We start from the raw sequence: 24701 nt of genomic DNA, 5'->3' as shown, positions 1-24701 counted from the left end.
CCTCAGGTGTTTGAAGAGCTGCAGGGAGGCCGGTATACTGGAGGGCGGGGAGCAGGGACAGTGGTTGGAGGTAACACCAGAAGGTTAGTAGTGGTGCTGTGTCATGAAATATCATAAAAGCCTTGGTGGAAAGACTAGCTGACACCACATCCCAAGTTTCCCAATGTTTCCTACATTACTAGCTAGGACCTCCTGGCTGTTCCGAACTCGGTCCAATATCGCAGCTCCTTTCATTGGGTTTTTGAAAGTGTGATAGAGCAAACTGACAGCAGAGAAAGTCTAGACTTGATTAGGGGCACTGCTTTAAAGGAAGTTTCCAAGAGATGTGCACTTAGTGCATTTACAGCATCACCAGTGCTCTATTCTGAAAGCCTTGGACACATTGATTTAAAAGTAAAGGCTACTAATGGTGATTGAATTGAAAAGTATCTTTATATTGTAGTTAGGTACTCAATAGAAATCTTAAACCTCCTGTTGACAGTACATAAAAATTACCAGTAGAGGTCATACTTTATTAATATTTTCACATCTTTTCTGTAAGCGTATAGCTAATAAGGAATTGTTACTTAATATATTAATATGGTAAATTCAGTAAGATTTATCTTGAGTTGTTGGGAGTGGTCTGTTTGCTACATTGTATATGAATAACAGCTTCATGTAAAAAATAAGTACTGTATTAATGAAATATGTTTACCATGAAAAACCACCTTGGGCACTTTTAAACATGTAATAGAATATACACTCTGGAATCTTCCATCAGCATGTGCATCATGAAAATGGGCTGTTCAAGTCTATAAAAATTCATGGTTGGCACGTCTGGTTGTTTACAGTCTAGATAAGTGAGAATTTGCATTAAGTGAGTATACAAACTGATGGAAGTTCTTATCAAAAGACTGTTTTCTCTTTCAAGGAAATGGGTCCTGTTGAATATGAAGAGATGGGCGAGGCAGAAGAGGAGGAGGAAGACGATGATGATGACTCGGCAGACATGGATGAATCTGACGAAAACGATGAGGAGGCCAGGCCCAGGAGGGTCTTCGATGTGCACATTCGCAGACGCCGCTACTCTCGCCTTTTTTAGCAAGCCTCTGCTAATGGAGGCGCTGGCATGAACCCAGCCTGTTAAATAGATTTCTCAATAATGTAAATAAATTGTTCTCAGCATATAGCAAGAAAACGAGCATGAAATATCGTTCCAGGTCCTGGGTTTTATGCAACTCTTCATTAGGAATTGGATTGTTTGGGCTTACTTTGTGTTTTTGAGGTAGAGGAGGAAATGGGATCTTTTTTTTTTTCTTCTAACAGTCAGTGGGGGAATAGTTCTCTAGCTAAGGAATGGACATCTCTTTATTTAAAACCATTTTTTACTTATAAAAATATGGAAGTGGGAGGGAATTGTTTTTTGAATAAGGGTTTAAAATATGGCAGAAATACCTACCCAAGGATAAAAACTGTGACTGAAAAATTCTGTGAAAAGACTTCTTGCAGTTATGAGTTCTTTAGAAATGAACATTATTTGTAATTAGGCTAATCCATTTAGTGATTCCTATATATTTTGTACTCACAGGGGAACTAATTGACTAAATAGCTTGAATGCTAGTTGTTTTGTCCTTTCTTAGACAATCCTTGAATTTAAAGTTTTTATCACTATAGCATTGAATTTAAAGACTTTATTACTATGATCTTGACTTTGAATTTAGTCTTCAACTCTCCCAACCTTGAATTTAATTTAAAGTTGTCACCATACTTATATTGTTCACAGATGCATCATCTTTAAAATGTAGAGTGTAAAAGTTTGTATTGTGTTGTTTATTAACAAAAAAGTATTCACAATGTCTCATGTAGTCTAAATTTGTAAATACTGCTTCTGTTTTGTTTTTCCTTTGTACACTTGACTGTCTGACTTTGTGATAAGTGACATGAATTTTATGTTAAAATTAAGTATGTTTTTTTGAAACATGGATTTTTTTTGTGTAATTATATAATTGAGAGTTTGGAATGAAGTCCTATAAGTGTCAAAAACTCACATTTTAAAAACGAATTATGGTTTTGATGCTGTATTTTGTATAATTGCCTACTTTTCATAAACTAATATTAATAAGCCTTTCCTCTTAAGATGGAAGAGGAGAAGGAAACTGTTGGCCTGTTGCTTGCAGCCCATTCAGGGTCACTCTGCCTCCTGGTTTTGGTAATCTCTCGGGCGCCCTCCTTTACATTTCTCCCCAGAATGGTTCTTATTAGAGAAACTAGGTAGGGGAGGTGGTGTATACAGGGTGAAGCAGCTGCCATCAGAGACCATGAAGTCAAACTTACCCTTTCGTGTTGGCACATCTTGAAATGTTCTGAAATGGATTAAGTTCTTCCTGCTTCTTTTTAAATAGAGTATTACCAGTTTTCCAAATTCTTCTATTATGCCTATCTCTTATTTTTATTTTAACTTTCCTGTTGAAGTAATAATTTAAAACTAGTTAATGTTGGCTTGACCTGTGGTGACACAGTGGAAAAAGCACGGGCCTGGACTGCTGAGGTGGCCAGTTGGAAACGGCATGCCCAGTCAAGGCACATACAGGAGAGTTGATGAGTTAATGCTTCCTGCCGCCCCTAGCACCTTTCTATCTAATCTCCCTTAAAAAAAAAAAATCAATAAATCTTAAAAAGCAAAAAAACTAGTCAATGTTGGTTGTCTGGCCAGTGGCGCAGTGGCTAGAGTGGCCTCCCAGAGCGCAGAGGTTGCTGGTTTGATATGGAATTACCAACCTGATCCCAGTGTTGCTAGTATAAGCCCGGTCAGGGCACATATGAGAAGCAATCAGTGGGTGCACGTCTAAAGTGAAATGAGTTGATACTTCTCTCTCCCTCTTAAAAAAAGCAAAACAAAACTAGTTAATGTTGGAAATTAAACCTGGCCCAGGATTCCTTGCATGTTTCTCTTTTTCTGGGTGATCGCTCCTTTCTCCCAGATACCCTCACTCCACCAGTCCTGGCTTCTCAGGTGCATTAGCCTTGCTTATCCTCTCATCAAAATTCACATTCTCTTAGTATGTTGCATGAGTAACCTCTAGTACGTACTAAGGTATTGATGCCAAGCTCAGATTTTTTATTTCATTGGCAAAAAATGTGTATTCACATACAAAAGGGATCTGTTAAACTTTTATTGAAGACCGTTTCTGGCTCCAAGGTCCCTAGGGAATACCTATTCATTTATGATATCTAAAGCTTGATGTATCAGGATAAAAAAAAAACAACTAAATAAACAGCTTAAACAAGTTTTTTCCTTTTGTGAAAGAGAAGTCAGGTGATATGGTTGGCCCAGTGGTGTTAATTCCTTCCATCTTTGTTCTGCCATTCTTGGCACAAGTTTAATCTTAAAGGTCACCTTATGGTTGCAAGATACAAGCTACAATCATTGTGTTCCAGGAAGGATGATGAGGGGGGAAAAAAATTCAATGGAAGTAAAACAAAAACAAAACAGGAGATGTAAAGCAGCCAGGTCTCTAGTGGGGTAAGTAGAGAAAGTGCTGGAGATGCAGGAATCAACACAGGCAGTATGGAGACCTCGTTTGAAGGAATTACGGATGGCCCAAGTAGGACGTGCCACAGGCCTGGATTAGGGCAGTCGCAGCAGGAGTACTGAAGAAGCTATGAAATAGGGGTAACTAAATGATGAAGTAAGCAGTAGTTGATTAGATGTGAGGGAGTGGGAAAAATCAAAGTTGGTTCCCAGGTTTCTGCCTTAATTTTTTTGTGGAAAAAGTGGAACATTGGAAACGAGTTCAAATTTTGGACACATTTTGAGTTCAAGAAATCTGTGGGACATGGAGATGTCCAGCAATCCGTTGGATATGAATATGAAGATGGAAGAAGTGGTTGAAAGGTTCTGGGACCCGGCAGGAGTCACATCAACCATGCAGAGGCCAAAGTGGAAAAGAGGATTTATCGCAAGCGCCTAGGTGCAGGTGGGCTGAGTCAACCCTTAAGCAGGGATGAGAGGGTTAGTTTTATAATCTGCTGCTGCCTTCTGGCAGTTTCTGTTGACGCTGGTTATCAGGCCTCCGGCCTGGGCTTGCAGTATTTTGTTTCGGGTTCTGCCTCCATTGGTAACAGGCTCCTATTTGATCAACTTAAAGGTTAAGTATAGTTAATCACATACTGACTAACAAAGCGTTGGGAGGGGGCAGTTTTGAGTCCTGAGGATACATTTTGCCTTAACTGTGGTCAGGGCTGAAGGATAAATATTTGCAAATAATCTGCAAACATGTATCTCCAAGGTAAAACGAAGTGGAAGCACTATAGTCTCCCAGGTAGCACATACAGCAATAACCCTCAATCCCACTACAGAAATACAGGTTATGAGCAGAGACGGATTAAGGCTGGTTGAGGCCCTGGGCGCAGAAGAAAATATTGGGCCTCTTACATTAGAAAGAAGTGTGAAGTTGGGGTTTTGCGGGGCCCTTCACAAGTCAAGGCCCAGGGCGCGCGCCTGGGCCCACTGTTCAATCCGCCTCTGGTTATTATGAGTGGGTAGTGGGGGAAAAATATCAGACTGAAAGGACAAGGAACTGAAAACAAAACCAGGAGAGAGCAGCATCTCAGAATCCAAGTTTCAAGGAGGGACAACCTAATAGGATTCTTGAAAGATAATGTGTCTGAAAGAGCAAGTCACGGCTGGCTGCCGCTGAAGTATTTAGGGGCTGCAGAGCCTGAGAGCACAGAGGAGCCCCAGGCTGCAGCAGGGCTGGATAAACCAACACCCGGGCCCAGGGTGGGCTTGGCACGGGCACAAAAAGTTTCAAAATATATTTTAATATAACTTAAAAAGGAGAGGGATCGTAAGTCTTGGAGTTTCATATTGTTTTTGTTTTCACAACAAATCGGTGGATACCATAAACTTTCCATTTCCCGGATTTTAAAGGTCTTAATCTAGCCCTGGCCAAGCGTCTTCTGAACCTGAGCCAGGAGCCTGGGTCTCCTGGCGCGCAGTGGCTGCCCAGCTCCCTAACCACGGTGCTCCCGACGCCTGCGGTGACCTCCAGGGGCCGCGGCCGCCACCTGCTGTCAGCGGCGCGCCGGGCGGGGCCGGAGCCCGGAGGGGAGGGGCCAGCGGGAGGAGGCAGAGTCAGCCGGCGCCCAGGCTATAAAAACGCTGACCTGCGCAGCTCACTGCGGAGCTAGAAGCGGGACTTGAGAGCCAGAGAGGTAAGGTCGGGCCGTGGGCTAAATCGTGCCGCGAGGCTGCGGCGACTGCGGGCAGAAACAGGCGCGTGCGCCCTTGGGCAGCTAGCTGGGCTCGTGCCTCCCACCGCACCCAGCTCCCGAGCAGGCCGCGCCAACCCCTTCCTCTCGCCGGTCTCCGCGCCCTGGGGACGGACCCAGCTTTTCCCCAAACTCCCGGGGTGTCCTCCCGAGGCCCTGCTCTTCCCCGCACCGGAGGCCCCCTGGTCGCACGCTTTAAGCTGCCCAGAGAGCCGGGCAGAACTCCGGCTTGGCTTCCCTTGTTTACAACAAAGAAAAAGGGGAGAGCGACACTCTACGAAACGCCCCAAATTCTGCCGGCGGTGCCCTTCATTCGTCGGGAATATTTTCCTTCACCCCTGACCAGGGAAGGGAACCTCTTGCAATTTGTAGAAAAGAAATAGCGCCTTGAGGGAGGTTAACATCCCCAAATGGTCACGGACATTCTTGTCTTAACGTAGAGGTCTAAATTTTGAACTTTAGTAAACAGAGCAGGACAGAAACTCAGACATTTTAAGTCCAAGTTTGGTGTGAGGTTTTGTTTCTTTGAGCTAGCTTCATAGAGTCTGACAACAACCTTTTTTTACTTTTTTATTGATTGATTTGAGAGAGAGACATGATTTGTTGTTCCATTTATTTATGTATTCGTTGTTGGTTGATTCTTGTATGTGCCCTGACCAGGGATGGAACCCCAACCTGGGATTCTACCAACCGGAGCTGACAGCTGACTTTTTTTATAGTTTATTTTTATTTTTATTTTTTGGTTTTACAGAGAGAGGACAGTGAGAGGGAAGGAGGAGTGAGAACTATCAACTCTCATAGTTGCTTTGCTTTAGTTGTTCATTGATTGCTTGTCCTGTGCCTTGACCCAGCAAGCCCAGGGTTTCCAATCTGTGACCTCAGCAGTCTACGCCATGCTCTGTCCACTGTGTCACCACAGGCCAGGCTGACAGCTGACTTTTAAAGTAGTGATTTGGATGGTTGTTTAAGGAGAAGCAGGTTCTTCAAAGGTCCTGGAAATGTGCCAGCTCACATATTCCATTTCTCCTCTCTGATACATAGGACCACATGAAGTTAAAAATGGCTTCTCCAGCTGGCCCTGCCCTGCCCAGGCTCGGCACCTCTGGCAGGCAGCCACTACCCCCGGGACGCAGGCTCCTGGCACAGGTTCAGAAAAGACCGATGGCCAGGGATAGATTAAGATCTTTAAAATCCTGGAAACGGAAAGTTTTATGGTGTCCTCTGATTTGTTATCAAAAGCAGAACCAGTAAGAAACTCCAGAATTTATGCTTTTCCCTTATTTGTTTTTTTGTTTAATATTTTAAAATATATTTCAAAACGTTTTGTACCTATGTCAAGTTCGCACTGGTGTCAAGTTTATCCAGCTCTGCTGTTTACTAATTGGATAGTCCCAACTACTTGATGTCATTTTCTTATCAGTAAAATCATAGAGCTTAACTTCATTGAGCTTTATGACTAAATGAGATAATTCATGGAAAGGACCCAGTTTGGCACTTGATATGTGGAGACCAAATGGTGGCTGTTAATATTTTGGGTACCCTTGTCACCTACCTTCTTCATGTTCCCTACGGGGGACAATTTGCTTATGGTTTTCCACGGCAGGCACACAGGGCTAGAATGTTAAAAGGATCGCATTAAAAACCCCGGGCCAGCTATTGAAGAGCCTCAGCCAGACTGCCACAAACAAACCCAAGCCCAGAGGTGCTTGAGGTTTTCCAGAGGAGGAGGCGTTTTTTGTTTGTTTGTTTCTTGCCTATGCCCTGTATCTTTGTGAAATATCTTCATTAAACAGTTGGCTCGGCAATTATAATCTCCAGGGGTAGGGCCATGAGTAGACTCTCTGTGATGAGAGGCCCTCAGGAAAGCTAGGGACTTGGCGTCTTGGAACACACTTCCGAGAAGGCCATTGTAAGGGAAGTTGCAGGTTTGTGTGGTTTTGGGAGGTCTGGGTGGTTGATTCTGGCAACAGGACCTCAAAGTGGGAGGGTTTGTTCATTATGATGTACCTTTCTGTTTGACTTTCCTACTAATATTATAATTATTTTTCTGAATGAGTAACTGATCTCTGTCTAGGCAGACTTCCATTTCCTTGACACTACTAGTCACCAGATAATGTTAAGTTACTTGTGAGTTAATAGCCCCTGCTGAATAGAAGTATAATCCACCCATTGTGGCTTTGCAACCAACCTGTTGCCTCAAGATAAGTAACTTCATTTTCTGGGGCCTCCATTAATTTCCTGTAAAATAAAAACTTTGGAATTTATCTTAGAGGACACTTCTAGCCTTAATGTCTGCCAGCCTCTCAGACCCCAGGCTCCCAGGAACAGTACACAGCTATACTCCTGTGTATCGGTGAATCTCCTTCTCTGGGGGTCCCAGCTTAGCAAATCTATTGCAGAACCTGAAGTCACAAGAAGTCTCCCCACTAGAGAATTTAATATGATGAACTCAGACCTGGTTTTATTTTATTTTTAATTTTTTTCTATTGATTTGAGGGAGAGGGAGAGAAGCATCAACTTGTTCCATTTACATGTTCATTTAGTGGTTCACTCATTGATTGCTTCCTGTATGTGCCCTCACTGGGGATCAAACCTGTGACACTGGTGCACCGGGACAACACTTTATCCAGTGAGCCACCTTGCCAGGGCCCTCAGACCTGTTTTTACGTGTTGCTTTATCACAAACCAGTTCTGAAGTTGGTGTATTAGTTTGCTTATTGCTTCTGAAACAAGTCACCACAAATTTAGCAGCTTAACATAACACAAATTAATCTTACAGTTCGGTAAATCAGAAGTCTGACTTGCCTCCCAAGGTTCAAATCCAAGTGTCACCAGGGCTGCGTTCCTTTCTGGAGTTTCCTTTCTCTTTCGGGTTATACACACAATTACAGTCCTTGTGGTTGGAGGACTGAAGTCCCATTTTCTGGCTGAGTGTTGAGGACAGTTCTTAGCTTCTCCAGGCCACCTGTTTGCCTCAGCGGTGGCATTTCTCTGTCTTCAAAACCAGCAGGGATGGGCGAAGTCCAGCTCACTCTGAATCTCTTGCCTCTTCTGTTTTCGTTTCTCTCTTACACACTGCCCTCCTCTTTCCCTGAAATGTAGTCACCCAGGTGATTACAGTGGGCCCGCTGGGTAATCCAGAATAGTCTCTCTCACCTTAATGTCACTACAAAGTCACTTGCCATTTAGAATGACCTGTATCCACAGGTACTTGGACATCTCTGAGGAAGAGAGGCATTTATTCTGCCTTCCACAGCTGTGTAAATTAGTTCCCCACCTCAACCCTCAGTTCCTTCTTCCTATAAAATGAGGCAGATATTACATTTGTGGCCTTGTATGAGGATTAAATACAGCTAACGTGTCCATAGCACCTAGCAAAGTAACTGGCCACAGTATTTGCTAACAAAGTGGGAGTTGATGCAGAAGTGAGGCTTGCCTGCTGGCTGGCATTCAGTGACAATGGGGCGACTCAAATCCTAAGGGCCCAGGCTAGTCCTGCCTCTGGGCCTGGTGTGCTTCGACTCCCCACAGCTGCCCCTCTCACCAGGATCAACGACATTTCTTCAGTAAGCTGAGGTCGGGGGGCTGCAGGGGGGACAGAGAGCTGCCCCCCCTGAGAGCGCCCCTTGGTTCAGAGCACGCCGGCCTGGCAGGCTTCCTGTGCTTTCTTGGCCTGCTAGCTCCTTCCCCATGTCCCCGTGTCTGCCTTGTAATTCTTCGTTTCTGACATAGCCGGTCAGTGGTCAGTCATTTCTTGGTTCATACAATTCCTTTTGTGTTTTCCTTCCAGATTCTGTAGACAATGGAAAGCAAAGGACGGTTCTTCTTGCCTGGGCTCCTGCTCATCCTGTCTGTCCTCTGCCAGTCAGGTGAGTGGTACAGAGAGACGAGAATCCGGACCAAGTAGGCCCCCGTGGCCGTGGGCTTCCTCTTTCTTAGGCCTCAGGAAGACTGAACTGGTGGTACTGGCCTCAGCCCGGCTTTGGTTCTTCTGTCTTCCAGTGTTACAGGTCCAGGATTGTGTGACAACTCCTTCCTACATTACAGCCTTGTCCTCAGTGGAGCACCTTCCTGAGTTACCACTATTCTGATAACTGCTTTTGGGGGGGAAGGACAGAGAGGGGTATACTCAGCAGCTCAAGTTTCACCCCTCTCACCACAGGCGGCTGGGATGCCAGTGGACACCGTCTTTAGAGTGCTGAGCTCAGTCCTTCTGCCCGGATGCTTCTCCTGTGTTCTGATGAGGATGGTGATCAGAGCAACAGCAGTAGCAGCAAATGCTTCTAGCGTTTCTGTGCCAATCCCTGTTCTGAGTATTTCACAGATGTTTACTTATGAAATCCTTGTGTCAAGCCTCCAGAGGATGTACTGTTATTATAGTCATTTTACAAATGATAAGACTGGGCCCCAAAGAGATAATAAGTTGTAAAATATCCTACAGAAGTGGTATAACCAGAATTTGAACCCAAACAGCCCAGTGCCAGACTGTCTGCTCTTAACTCCTTCACCCCCGGGCCACTCCTCCCTGGCTCCTGGAGGTATTTTGGTGTCCCTGACTGGGGTCTCTCACACAGTTTTTGCTGTTTCCTTCTCTTTCACACTCAGGACTATTAGAGGAATGTTATGGTTAAACCATGCCTGAATTTCAGAACTGGCAGTCTGGATCTGACTCCCAGCTCCCACGTGGTCACTATGTGACTTTGGACACGTTAGTGAACATCTTAGTTTTCTCTTGAAAAATGGCGCTGAGAATCATTGAGCCTGCCTCTGGGAACAATTCTGTAAAGAGAGAGAGCTTCACACTTAGGTGCAGATGTTGGAATACTGAATGAATGTGTAAGCTCTGAACATTTCTGCCCCACTGAAACTCCAAATGCGAGCTTTGGTTCCTCTGTCTAAAGGCTTGTCAAGAAGCCAGATGGACTCTGGCTCTAGCCAGGAGCAAACTCACTGCTATGGGCAGTCTATTCAAATGGCGCTCACGAATAGCCAGGCTAGAACAGTGCCTCCCTCCTACATTCTTTCCTCTCAGGTGTGTACACACATCAGGAGCAGAGAAGAGGAGAGGTGTGTCATTGCCCCTCTCATTGTGGCTCCCCTGTCAGGCAGCCTGACAAACACTGTTACTGGGGCCAGGAGGCAGAGCGGGATAAGGGAGCCCTGCCCCAGGCATGGCAAAGACTCATTCCCTGGCAGAAGGCCTGTGGCAGGAAGAAGGTCATTTCTAATTGGAAAGGGGTGTGTCCACAGGAATGGGGAAAATTGTCTTGCAACTCTTCTCTGCCTCTCCCCATAACAGATGTGAGATATGACCTATCTTTTTCTTGTCACCGTTGATGTAAAACGGGGAAGAGAAAATAATCCAGCGAGCAAAGGTGACTCCCAAAAACGTGAACAGGAGCAGAGTTGATTTTCCAATCAGAGAACCAGAGGCAGTATGTGTGTGCTGTACCCTGACTCTTGCGTTCAGTGTCACTGCTGATGCCTGGCTGTCCCACGTACGTGGATCGAAGGTGCACAGCTGTTCTCCTTCCCTTGATTATGGACGCTTCTGGCGATGGGTCAGTCCCTCAGCAGGGAGCATCTTCAGTGATGACACCTGACCCCGAGGCTATTGGACTTGTTCTGTAGTGGCCAGAGAGGAAATGTTTGAGGCTTTGCAGGCCCACAGACAAAATCAAGGACAGTGTATAGACTTTTATAAAAAGGATGAAAGAAAACAAATTTATGCAAATTATTTAATTGACAAAATTTAAAATATTACAATTGAGTACAAATATTTGTAATACAGCTCTACTAATGGGAAGGATGGAATTCTTTAACTGGGATTAACAATTTCCTTTCTTGGGATTCAAAAATTAGGGTTCCAATTGGTTGCAAGTATTCATCTGTTAATACTGATCTATAATGCTTTCCTCTTTGAAAATGTCTTTTCACACAGATAGCTACTGCCAAATACTTATTATTAATTTATGAGAATGTTATTTCACAGAGCATATTCGTTGCTTGGGAGGCATTGATAGAATTCTGTTAGCTCATTCTCTTGATAGTTTACTTTTAATACATTGTTACATCGCAGATGAATCACTTCCAGTTGCAGTGATTAATTGAACAGCTATATGGATTTTTAAATATGGAAATTTCCTTTGCACTTGCATCAGGGTCCAAAAAATGCTGCTGAAACTGTAGCTTGAGCTTGGAGAAATCTGTCTGCTGCTAGTTCTGGTGGGGAAGAAGGTATTCTGACCTCTACCTCATATTCATGGAGACGGTGGGCTTTCTTCGGCAGCCAGGAGAAAAGGTCTGTAGACCATCTGTTGCTGGTCTACAGATTCTGATGGCTTTTCTTCCTGGTTCTAGGTTACAGCCTGCAGTGCTATCAGTGTCCCAACACAAGTGGTAAATGTACTACTGTTGTCAACTGTACAGCTACTCAGAATGCGTGTCTCCTCGCCAGAGCCGGTAAGAGCCTCCCTCTTCCCTCTCTCCTACATGAAATGGGATGGTGAGAGCCTGGGAAACAATTGTGCTGCTCTACTCCTCGTTAGGCTTGTGTTCAACAGGGAACAGCTACCACTTCATAGCACTAGTTATACGTAAGACTAAGCACTTTTCATGCATTTTACATTTCATTCTTCCCACCTACCACTTAGGGTAATATTTATTCTCATTTGATAAATGAGGCAACTGGGGCTCAGATTAAGCAACAGACTAGAGTCAAGTCACCAACCCAGTATTTGAAAGTGGAAATCCATCTACTCCAATGCTTATTCTCTTTTTTTTAGAGAGAGAAAGAGGGACAGACAGGGACAGACAGACAGGAAGGGAGAAAGATGAGAAACATCAAGTCATAGTTATGGCACCTTAGTTGTTCATTGATTGCTTTCTCATATGTGCCTTGACCTGGGGCTCCAGCCGAGCCAGTGACTCCTTTCTCAAGGCAGTGATCTTAGGCTCAAGCCAGCGACCATGGGGTAATGTCTTTAGTGCCACATTCAAGCTGGCAAACCACACTGAAGCTGGTGTACCCTCTCTTAAGCCTGATGAGCCCATGCTCTAGCCGGCAACCTCAAGGTTTCGAACCTGGGTCTTTGGGCTTCCCAGTTCAACGCTCTATCCATTGTGCCACTGCCTGGTCAGGCTCTTATCTTAATTATTAGACTTTTATTTTAATATTTTTCAACTTTATTGAAGTAAAAATTGTGTGTATTTAAGGTATACAAGGTGATAATTTGATATACATATATATTATGAAGTACATTATGAGGTAATTGCCACAATCAAACTAGTCAATAAATCCATCAACTCTCATAGTTACCTTTTTTGTGTAATGAGAATACTTAAGATTTACTCTCTTAGCAAATTTCAAGTGGACAATACAGTATTATTAACCATTCTGTACACTCTATCCCCAGAACTATTCATCTTATAATGAAATGGTAAGCTTTTAAAAAATGCTTCATGGAAACTATCAGGCACACTTATTAGAATGACCAAAATCCAAAACACTGGCTTCACCAAATGCTGGCAAGGATGTGGAACTAGAGGAATGCTCATTTATTGCTGGTGAAAATGGAAAATGGTACAGACAGTTTGGCAGTTTCTTCAGAAAAACTAAAATACTCTCATCACATGAATCAGCAATTGTGTTCCTTGATATTTACCCAAATTAGTTGAAAACTTATATGCCCACAATAACCTGCACACGGGTGTTTATAAGTTTTATTTATAGTTGCCAAAACTTGGAAACAATCGAGATGTCCTTCAGGGGCAAAGTGGATAAATGAATTGTGGTCCATCCAGAAAACAGACTGAAAAGATGAGTTATCTAGCCATAAAAACTTAAGTATATATTATGAAGTGAAAGAAGCCGGTCTGAAGAGGGTGCATACCTCATCATTCCAACTCTAAGACATTTTGGAAAAGGTAAAACCAAGGGGACAATAAAAATTCAGTGGTTGCCAAGGGTTAGTTGGAAAAAAGAGAGATGAACGGGTGAGCACAGGATTTTAGGACAGTGAAGCTACTCTGTATGTGACCTGATTGGTGGTGGTGCAGTGGACAGAGAGTCAACCTGGGGGACTGAGGCCTCAGGTTTGAAACCCTAAGGTCACCAGCTTGGGTGTGGGGTCATCGGGCTTGAGCATGAGATCATCTACATGACCCCATGGTCACTGGATTGCGCCCAAAGGTCGCTGGCTTGAAGCGCAAGGTCACTGGTTTGAGTCCAATGTCACTGGCTTGAGCAAAGGGTCATTGGCTCAGCTGGATCCCCCTCCCGTCAAAGCACATATGAGAGGCAATCAATGACCAGCTAAAAACGGACTCATCTCTCTTCTGCCCCTACTTGCCCATGATCTCCCTAATAAATAAATAAATAAATAAGTAAATAAGGATAATGTGACTCTTAATTTTCTTTTCTTCTTTTGAAACTAAGTCCCCAATCTTAAACTAGACATCCTGAAATAGAGATCTTCTGACCTTACAGGAGGCAGATGTTATTAACAGGGCATCTAAACCCCTCTCCAGCTTTGGAGACATCCTGGGAAAGGCAGGGCCCACCCTCATAAACATGAGACGAAGGCCAGGCACTACATTAGAGAAGTGATTTAACTACTCTAGCCACATACCCCTCCCTGTCAGCTCTAATATCTCCTGGGCTCAGTGAAACACTTAAGGGGAAAATGGGTATGAAAGTGCTGTGCAGCTTAAGTGTAGAAGAAAGACAGGTGTTAGTGTTCACTGAACCACTATTTACAGGTGCCCTGGCCATGTACTTACTTGGAGTCTGGCAGAAGCCTCTGATGACAGTGCCAAGTGGTCGTTGCTGTCATGGTCTTCTGAATAAGGAGCACACTAGGGCAACTGTACACCGTTGCTTGGTAAAGGTAGACTGAAGCCAGGTCTTCAGGGAGAGTGGGGAGGCTGTACCGAGCAGAGAGAGAGCCTCTAACATTGCAGTGACTCGGATAGAATCACTTTTATTTGGGTGAGTCTGATAATGGCTTTGGTGAGAAGCTCACTATCATAAAGTGGTTATACAACTCAGGTAATTCAGATAAAGTGCTTGGTTCACTGCACGACACATAGTAAGTGATTAATTGATAGCAATTAGTAATAGATTACTCTCTGCTCTCCCCAAGCAGTTAGGTTTCCCTAATTAAAATTCTTCTAGCTTTAATGCTTTCCCAGTTCCAATGCCTGATTACTGTTACTGTAAAGCAGTAACTTGTCCTATTCAATAGCATCCTTAGTACAGGATTAGAAGCATACACTTAAATGCCTATGGTCCACGCATGGAGAGCTGTTGGAACCCTCTGTCTGGCCTCTGCCACTTAATCAGTTTCACTATTATCCAGTTCAATCACTCATTCCCTCTGAAGGGGAGGAGGGGACAGTTGCACCTGCAGTTATAACCTTAGAAGTTTTGTTCCTGGCTACGAATGAAATTGCATAAAGTAGTTATAAGCCTTTAAAAAGGAAACCCGTTACCCACTAACAGTCATTCTTGTCCTTCCTCCTCCATACCTTGGCAACTGCTAATCTACTTTCTCTGTCCATGGGTTTGCCTATTCTGGGCATTTAATGTAAATGGAATCATGCTTTACTGTGGTCCTTTGCAACTGGTGTCTTACACTGAGCATGTTTAAGGTTCGTCCATGTTATTGCCTGTGCCAGTACTTCATTTTTGTAAAGCTGAGTAATATTTCATTGTATGGATAGTCTGCATTTTGTTTACATATTTACCCTTTGGGACATCTGGGTTGTTTATACTTGTTTTAGCTATTTTGAATAATGTTGCTGTGAACATCTGTGTACAAGCATTTGTGTGAACACAGTTTTTCGTTTTCTTGGGTATATCTACCTAGGAGCGAAATTGCTAGCTCAAATGATAACTGTTTTAATGTTTTGCGAAACTGCCAGAAATTTTTTAGTGTACGTGTGTTTTTTTTACATTCCCAACAGCAATGTTTGAGGATTTCCATTTCTCCACTTTTTTGCCAACATTTGTTATTTTTCAGTTCCTTTCCTTGGTATGGTCATCCTAGGTGTGAAGTGATTCTTACTGTGTGTGTGTGCGCTTTTAAAATTTTTTAATTACAGTTGACATTCAAGATTAGATTAGTTCCAGGTGTATTGCCTAGTGGTTAGACATTTATATGACTTTCAAAGTGATCCCCTTGATAATTCTAGTACCCAGCTGGCACTATACACAGTTATTACAGTATTATTGACTATGTTTTCTGTGCTGTACTTTACATCCCTATGATTATTTTGTTACTGCCAATTTGAACCTCTTAATTCCTTCAAGTGCTTCACCCAGTCTCCCAAACCTCCTCCTCTCCGGCAACCATCAGTTTGTTCTCTGCATCTGTGAGTCTATTTCTGTTTTGTTGTTTGTTTTGATATTTAGATTTCACATACAAGTGAAATCATATGGTATTTCAATCTCTTGGTCTGACTTACTTCACTTAGCATAATACCCTGTAGGTCCATCTATATTTTCACAAATGGTAAGATTTTGTTTTTATTTATGGCCAAATAATATTACATTGCAGATATGAACCACATCTTCTTTGTCTAGTTGTCTATTGTTAGATACCTAGGTTGCTTCCATATCTTGGCTATTGTAAATAATGCTGCAGTGAACATAGGGGTGCATATATCTTTTCAAATTAGTGTTTTTTATTTCTTTGGATAAATACCAAGAAATGGAATTGTTGGCTATATATAGTTCTGTATTTAATTTTTTGAGAAAATTTCATAATGTTTTCTACAGTGGCTGCCCCAGTTTGCAGTTCCCCCAGCAGTGCACAGTGGTTCTCTTCCCTCCACATCCTCTGCAACACGTGCTAGTTTATTGCTGATAGCTTTTCTGACAGGTGTAGGTGACATCTCATTGTGGGTTTAATTTGCATTTCTATGAATGTCTGTCCGGAGAAATGTTTATCCAGGTCCTCTGCCCATTTTTTAATTGGATTGTTTGTTTGTTTTTTATGTTAAGTTGTATTCTTTATAAATTTTAGATATTAACATCTTTTGTATGTATCATTGGTGACTATGTTGATTCAATGGGTTGTCTGCTGATGTTTTTCTGTGCTCTGCAAAAACTTTTTAATTTGATGTAGTCCCATTTTGTTGTTGTTGTTGTTGTTTGTTACCCTTGCTAGAGAAGACGTATCCAAAAAAATGTTAAGTTCAGTGTGAATGACTTTACTACTTAATGTTTTCTTCTAGGAGTTTTATGGTTTCAGGTCTTATATTTTAAGTCTTTAACCCACTTTTTGTTTATTCTTGGATATGGTGTAAGAGAGTGGTCTAGTTTTATTTTTTTGCATGTCTCCATCCAGTTTTTCCAACACCATTTATTAAAGACAGTGTCTTTACCCCATTGTAAATTCTTTCTTCCTTTGACATAGATTAATTGACCATATAGGAGTGGGTTTATTTCTAGGCTCTCTATTGTGTTCTAATGATCTTTGTTTCTGTTTTTATACCAGTACCGTGATGTTTTGATTGCTATAGCCTTGTAGTATAGTTTTATATCAGGTAGCATGCTACCTCTGACTTTGTTTTTCTTTTGCAAGATTGCTGTAGCTATTTAGGTTCTTTATACTCCTATATAGATATATTTTTTAATTATTTGTTCGAGTTCTGTGAAAAATGCCATTGGTATTTTGATAAGGATTGCATTCAATGTATAGATTACTTTGGCTGGTATGGACATTTTAATGATGTTAATTCTTCCTATCCATGAGCATGGTATATACTTTCCTTTATTTGTGTCTTAAGTTTCTTTCTTCAGTGTCTTATAATTTTTCGAGTATGTCTCTTACCTCCGTGGTTAAATTTATTTCTAGGTATTTAATTTTTTTAATGCAATTACAAATGAGATTGTTTCCTTAATTTCTTTCCTGATAGTTCTTTATTGGTGTGTAAAGATGCAAACAATTTCTGTATATTACTTTTGTATCCTGTTACTTTACTGCATTCATTTATCAGTTCTAATAGTTTTTTGGTAAAATCTTTAGGATTATCTCTATATTGTGTCCAGTTATCTGCAACTAATGCCTGTTTTACTTCTTTTCTAATTTGTATACCTTTTATTTCTTTTTTTTATCTAACTGCTGCAGCTAGGACTTCCAGTACTATGTTGATTAAAAGTGTTGAAAATGGACATCTTTGTCTTGTTCCTGACCTTAAGAAAAATTCTTTTAGATTTTCCCTGTTGAGTATGTTAGCTTTGGGTTTATTATATATGGCCATTATTATGTTATGTTTCCATGATTCCCACTTTGCTGATAATTTTTATCATAAATAGATGCTGGATTTTGTCACATGCTTTTTTGTATCCGTTGATATGATCATATGATTTTTATCCTTCAGCCTATTTATGTGGTGTGTGTGTCATGTTAATTGCTCAGCAGATATTGAACCTACCTTGCATCCCAGAAATAAACACCACCACTTGATCATGGTGTGTGATTTTTTTAAATTGCTGATATTGGCTTGCTAATATTTTGAGGATTTTTGCATCTATGTTTATTAGGAATGTTGGCCTATAATTTTCTTCTTCTTTTTTATTTTTTTGTAATATCTTTGTCTGATTTGGAATCAGAGTAATTCTGGCTTTGTAAAATGAGATTAGGAGCCTTACCTCCTCTTCACTTTTTTGGTATAGTTTAAGAAGGTTAGTTGTTAACTTTTTGAATGTTTGTGAAAATTTACCTGTGAAGTCATTCAGTGCAGGACTCTTGTTTGTTGGGAGTTTTTTGAACACTGATTTGATTTCATTAGTAGTTATCAGACTGTTCAGATTATCTCTTTCTTCTTGATTCAGAATGGGAAGATTATATGTTTCTAGGAATTTTTTTCATTTCTTCCCAGTTGTCCAATGATTTGGCATATAATTGTAGTATTTTCTTATACTCTGTCTTTCTGTGGTGTCAGCTGTCACTTCTCTTCCGTTTCTAGTTTTATATATTTGGGTCCTCTCTCTTTTTTTCTTGACTCTGGTTAAAGGCTTGCCAATCTTCTTTATTTTTTCAAAGAACCAGCTCTTGTTTTCATTGATTTTCTGTATTGTTGTTTTTTTAGACTCTATTTTGTTTATTTCTACTCTGCTCTTTATTATTTCCTTTTTTCTATATACTGTGTTTAGTTTGTTGTTCTTTTTCTATTTCCTTGTATGCAGAGGTTGATTAAGGTTGGTTGAGGCCCCAGCCACAGAAGAAAATATTAGGCCCCTTAAAAAAAGAGAGAGAGATGGAAAAAATAAAAATACATGTTAACCATATTTTTCTGTAATTTGTACATAATTAAAATTGCACATATGAAACCAAACTTGGTGTCATTAGAAAAAAGTGTAAAGTTGGGGGTTTGCAGGGCCCTTCAGAAACTGGGGCCAAAGGTGAGTGCCTGGTGCGCCTGCTGTTAAATCTGCCTTTGCTTATATGTAGGCCTAGATTGTTTAGGTGAGATTTTCCTGTTTCTTAAATAGATCTGTTTTGCTATGAATTTCCCTCTTAGGACTGCTGTGGCTGCATCTCATAATTTTATATTCCTGTATATTTGTTTTCCTTTGTCTCGAGATTTCTTTTGATTTCTTCCTTGATCTCACTGTTGACTCGTTTATTATTCAGTTCCATGTTATTTAGCCTGCATGTGTTTGTGTGTTTTTCAGGGGTTTTTTCTTGTAATTGCTTTTTAGTTTCATATTATTGTGATTGGAGAAGATGCTTGATATAATATGGGTTTTTTTTTTATATTTACTGAGGCTCATTTTGTTGCCTAACACATAGTCTATTCTGGAAACGTTCCATGTGTGATGATGTATATTCAACTACTGCTTTAAAAATGTCAATTAAATCAATCTGGTCTAAGGTGCTATGTAAGGCCACTGTTTTCTTGTTGGTTTTCTGTCTGGATGATTTATCCATTTCTGTCAGTGGATGTTAAAGTCCCCTACAATTACTGTATTACTGTCAATCTCTCCCTTTATGTTCATCAGTATTTACTTTATATATTTAAGTACTCTGGTGTTGAATGCATAAATGTTTTCGGGTAATATTCTCTTGTTGGATTGGTGCCTTTGTCATTATGAAATGTCCTTCATTGTCCTCTGATATAGCCTCTGTTTTGAAGTCTGTTTTGTTTGGTGTAAGTATCAAATAAATTTTCAGTTCCTTGTTCTCTCTCTCCTCCTTCTGGTACCCCTATAATGTAAATGTTGGTATGTTTGTTGTTGTCCCAGAGGTCCCTTTACCTTTCCTCATCCTTTGAAATTATTTTTTCTTTTTGCTGTTTCTGTTGGATGTTTTCTGCTGCCTTATCTCCCAATTGCTGTTTCAATCCTCTGCTTCTCTAATTGGCTGTTGACTTCCTGTAATGTATTTTTTGTGTATTTTTTCAAAATGAGAAGTGGGGGGCAGCAAACAGACTCCCCCATGCACCCAACCGGAATCTACCCAGCATGCCCATCAGGGGGCGATGCTCTGTTGCAACTGGAGCTATTCTAGTGCCTAAGGCAGAGGCCATGGAGCTATCCTCAGTGCCCAGGCCAACTTTGCTCCCATGGAGCCTTGGCTGCAGGAGGAAAAGGGAGAGATAAAGAGAAGGGAGAGAGGTAAGGGTGGAGAAGCAGATGGGCGCTTCTCCTCTGGGCCCTGGCCAGGAATCAAACCCAGGACTACAACATGCTGGGCCAGCGCTCCACTACTGAGCCAACTGGCCAGGAGCCCTGTAATGTATTCTTCATTTTAGTTATTTATATTCTTCATTTCTGACTGGTTCTTTTTTATGGACTCTATGTCTTTTTCTATGTTTACTATCTCTTTGTTGAAGTTGTCATTGAGTTTATTTTTCCCTAAGTTTATTTTCATAGCAGTGTTTAGAACTGTATCTAGAAGATTTCTTGCCTCCATTTAATTTAGTTCTTTTTGTGGAGTTTTTGCTTGTTCTTTCATTTGGACCATGTTTCTTTTTCTCCTCATTTTGGCTGCCTCTCTGTGTATCTATCTCTATGTATTAGGTAGATCTGCTACATTGCCCTGTCTTGGCAGAGTGGTCTAATGTAGTCAGTGTTCTGTGGGGGCCACTGGTACAGTCTCCCTGGTCACCTGAGCCAGGTATTCCAGGAGAGTCCCTTGTGTGGGTTGTATGTCCCCTCCTGTTGTAGTTGACCATGATTGCTATTTGTACATCAGTCAGTAGGCTTAACCCCCAGGCTTGTTGGCTCTGAGAATTGGCCATGACCACAGCAGACAGGCAGCGGGGCAGGGCCTGACCCCTTGGAGTGGGATTCACTTTAGCAGGGTCTGGTACCTGCTGAGACCACCCTTTGGGTGTGCCATTTGTGGAGCTAAATGGGTGGTGCTCTGCTGGTGGTCTGAAGCTGGTCACCAGGTGTGTTGTTTCTGGGCCTCTGGGGAGGGCCTCCGGCACAGACCAAGGTCAGCACTGCCTGTGCCCTGCCGGGAGCCACCTGGAAGGAGCTACAGTGTGTGGACTATCATTGTGTGCAACTCTAACAATTTCTTCAAATAATTTTTATTAATGGTCTTGCTTTATAATTTATTGCTGTTATAATACTACATTGACCATTTGGGGAGCATATATCTTGATTCTTTTTACAAGTAACTTTATAGAGTAAATTCTGTAATTGGAGTTGCTGGATCAATGTGGGCATGTGTTTCAAAATCTTGATAAATCTCTTAAAACATTGGTATGATTACTTGTGGCCTCCCCTCCACACACGCTCTTACTGGCTCTGAGGAGACTTTGGTTTGATGGAAAAGTTCCACGTGGAGCTGTATCATCACTTACTTATCTATTGCCTCAACTGGGATGCACATTCTTGCCCAGATATCTCTACTTCCACAAGGTAAGTTCTAAGTAAAGAATTGAGGGTTCAAAGGTAAGTACAGAACTTTACCCACTTGTTTGTTGGCTTACCCTGTGTTTGTGCTTTTCTCGTAGAGACCAGAACTTATTACCGGTGTTGGCGGTTAGAGAACTGCAATTTCGACTCCCTTAAAAGAGACTTGGGGGAGAAGTCTCTAACGTACAACTGCTGCCAGAACAACCTGTGTAACGGAAGTGACGGGATGAGTAAAATGGGGAGCACCATTTTGCTGGTGACTCCGCTGCTTGCAGCATTCTGGAGTGTTTTTATCTAAATCAATATCAGAAGAGATTCTCCTCAATTCCCTCTTTCTGTGTATTGTTTGTTTTCATTGCTGCCACATTCCAAAAGCCACCTAGATTTTCCACCTAGATCCTGTAGAGGATGTCTAAACCTAGCCTGAGCTAATTGGGTAACAGACTCAGAAACTTGAAGACCAGTTCCATTTGCGGAGATGGCCCATTTGAGGGAAGAAGTTTAAGAGTGCCGTGCATGTGGTGTGAGCTAGGCTACACGCTTCATCCCTTGCTCTTTGCAGTGACGGCTTGACTAGGTTCTCTGCATCCTTGGTTATTTCCCCTCTAGTTCCTGGGATGTAGTTAAATACTATGATCAGTACTTTTGGGGGGAGTGGAGCAGAGAGATTATTTTTAACAATCCTTCTCACAAGGAATATCTTTGTTGTCTTTCTTTACGGCCCCTGTGTTGCCATGTAAGCATGATGAATGTTTCAGATGAGGGCTGTCAGTCAGAGGCAACGAGATTCTGAATGCAGAGTCATTGGAATGACTGTTATAGTCTCAAGTAGAAGGTATCTGGCAGAGTAGGAGGTATGAATTATAGATGGCAGGTCACAGAAACACCATGTCTGTCTTTAGAGAGGTACCAGTGGCTAAAATCTGAATTTTCTACTGTTCCTAATTTTTGTATGGGCTTTGCTGTCTTTCTTTAGAAAAACTTAACCACATATATTAATGATGTGTTAAAACTATTCCCCTGCCTTTTTCATTGGAGTGATAGCATATTTTCACTTTGTCTCAGGCAGTTAAAGACAAAATATTTGAACTTGTATTGTATGTGTGATTTACAGTATTAAGTATGCTTATTGTAAATATATATTATCAGTGGTGATACCCTTGCCATGTGTATGTCTGTTGTATGAATGCAATGGGAAGAGCCTTTGGGGTTGCAGTTTGAGGCCTTCAGATGTCATCATGAACACCAACAGGTCTTCAGGGTTGGGTTTACCTGCTGACATCAAACCTAGCTTGACTTCTGGCTGACTTGGCACAAACCATGGAAAATTCATTTGTAAGGGCTATTAGTATACTCACAAACATTGAGCCTTTCAGAAGTTCCACCAGTGTCCTAAAGAGTGATACCCCCTTTCAGGAAGGCCAAGTTTTACCTTTGTTTTGTGGGTGCTGGTGAATAATTGTCATGATCCTATAAACTTAATGACATTTGTATTCTTAAAATCCTGACTCTATTTAACATCAAAGCCTGGCTTTTGCAGGTGAAAGTATGATCTCATCATTTTTTCAACTATTTGAAAATGTCCACTGTGAGACAAAGAACAAAGAATGATGCTTTTTTTTTTTTTTTTGTATTTTTCTGAAGTTGGAAATGGGGAAGCAGTCAGATAGACTCCCTCATGCGCCTGACCGGGATCCACCCAGCATGCCCACCAGGGGGCGATGCTCTGCCCATCTGGGGCGTCGCTCTGTTGCAACCAGAGCCATTCTAGTGCCTGAGGCAGAGGCCATAGAGCCATCCTCAGCACCCGGGCCAACTTTGTTCCAATGGAGCCTTGGCTGTGGGAGGGGAAGAGAGAGACAGAGAGGAAGGAGAGGGGGAGGGGTGGAGAAGCAGATGGGTGCTTCTCCTGTGTGCCCTGGCCGGGAATCGAACCCGGGACTCCTGCACGCCAGGCCGATGCTCTACCACTGAGCCAACCAGCCAGGCCGAATGATGCTTTTTTAAAGAACCCTAAAGATTCCATAAAAAAACTACTAAAAAGAGCAGGATAGAAGGTAAATATCCAGAAATCATGAACTATCAGAAAGGGAAACTAAGAAAATAATTCCATTCACATTTACTTCAAAAAGAATAAAATACCTAGGAACAAATTTAAGGATGAAAAGAGCTGTATTTGAAGAATATGCAAATAAGTAGAAGCATAGACCATGTTCATAGATAGAATTACCATCATTAAAATGTCCATACTACCCAAAGAAATCTATAGATTCAGCGTGATTCCTATTAAGATACCAATGGCATTTTTCAGAGAACTAGAACAAATATTTCAAAAATTTGTATGGAACCACAGAAGACCGGAATAGCAACAGCAATCTTGAAATAGAAGAACAAAGTAGGAAATACCATGGTACCTGATAACATATTATAATGTAATGCCACAGTAATCAAAGTAGCATGTACTGGTTTAAAAACAGACTATAGATCCATAGAACAGAATACAGAGCCCAGAAATAAATCCACATCTTTATAGTCCATTAGTATTGACAAAGGAGGCAGAAACATACAATGGAGTAAAGTCCTGGAAGAAAACAGGCAGTAACTCTCAGACATTTTTTTTTTTTTTGTATTTTTCTGAAGCTGGAAATGGGGAGGCAGTCAGACAGACTCCCGCATGCTCCCGACCGAGATCCACCCGGCACGCTCACCAGGGGGCGATGCTCTGCCCATCCAGGGCGTCGCTCTGTCGTGACCAGAGCCACTCTAGCGCCTGGGGCAGAGGCCAAGGAGCCATCCCCAGTGCCCGGGCCATCTTTGCTCCAATGGAGCCTCGCTGCAGGAGGGGAAGAGAGAGACAGAGAGGAAGGAGAGGGGGAGGGGTGGAGAAGCAGATGGGTGCTTCTCCTGTGTGCCCTGGCCGGGAATCAAACCCGGGACTTCTGCACGCCAGGCCGACGCTCTACCACTGAGCCAACCAGCCAGGGCTCTCAGACATTTTTGTAGCAGTATTTTTTCTGATATATCTCCTGAGGTGAGGGAAATAAAGAAAAAATAAACAAATGGGCTCTATCAAATTTAAAAACTTTTGCACAGCAAAGGAAACCACCAAAATGAAAAGGCAACTCATTGAATGGAAGAATATATTTGCCATTGATACATCTGATAAGCTGTTAATATCTGGCCCTGGCCGTTGGCTCAGTGAATAGAGTATTGGCCCAGCATATGGACAACCCAAGTTCAATTCCCTGTCAGGGCACACAGGAGAAATAACCATCTACTTCTCACCCCTCCCTCTTCCCTTTTTCTCCCTCTTCCTCTTCTACAGCCAGTGGCTCAATTGCTTCGAGTGTGATCGTGGGTGCTGAGGATAGCTCCATTGGAGCACATCAGCCTCAGGTGTTAAAAATAGGTTGGTACTTGAGCATTGGCCCCAGATGGGGTTGCCGGGAGTCTATCTCACTATCTCTCCTCCTCTCACCATACACACACACACACACACACACACACACACACACACACACGTTGATATCCAAAATTTATAAAGAACTTACAAAACTCAACACCCCCC

At 42.0% G+C, this 24701-nt stretch overlaps 2 protein-coding genes across 2 annotated transcripts in view; both read left to right on the top strand.

The window, feature by feature from the left end:
* Window positions 1–3163, top strand: part of FBXO3 (F-box protein 3) — a 36030-nt gene extending 32867 nt beyond the window's left edge. The window contains exon 11 of the mRNA XM_066251248.1: window positions 911–3163. Within this exon, the coding sequence (XP_066107345.1) occupies window positions 911–1081 (171 nt within the window). The 3' untranslated portion in view covers window positions 1082–3163. The remainder of the gene's footprint in view (window positions 1–910) is intronic.
* Window positions 3164–5090: 1927 nt separating this feature from the next.
* On the top strand, window positions 5091–24701 carry CD59 (CD59 molecule (CD59 blood group)). The gene is made up of 4 exons (XM_066251247.1): window positions 5091–5196; window positions 9044–9122; window positions 11614–11715; window positions 21232–24701. The coding sequence occupies exons 2-4, from the start codon at window positions 9056–9058 to the stop codon at window positions 21429–21431; spliced, it is 369 nt and encodes a 122-aa protein (XP_066107344.1). The 5' UTR covers window positions 5091–5196; window positions 9044–9055; the 3' UTR covers window positions 21432–24701.

Source organism: Saccopteryx bilineata, chromosome 1, assembly GCF_036850765.1.
Source record: "Saccopteryx bilineata isolate mSacBil1 chromosome 1, mSacBil1_pri_phased_curated, whole genome shotgun sequence".
Lineage (NCBI taxonomy): Eukaryota > Metazoa > Chordata > Mammalia > Chiroptera > Emballonuridae > Saccopteryx > Saccopteryx bilineata.
Note: the sequence above shows the minus strand (reverse complement) of the source record. Positions and strands in the feature narration are given on the sequence as shown.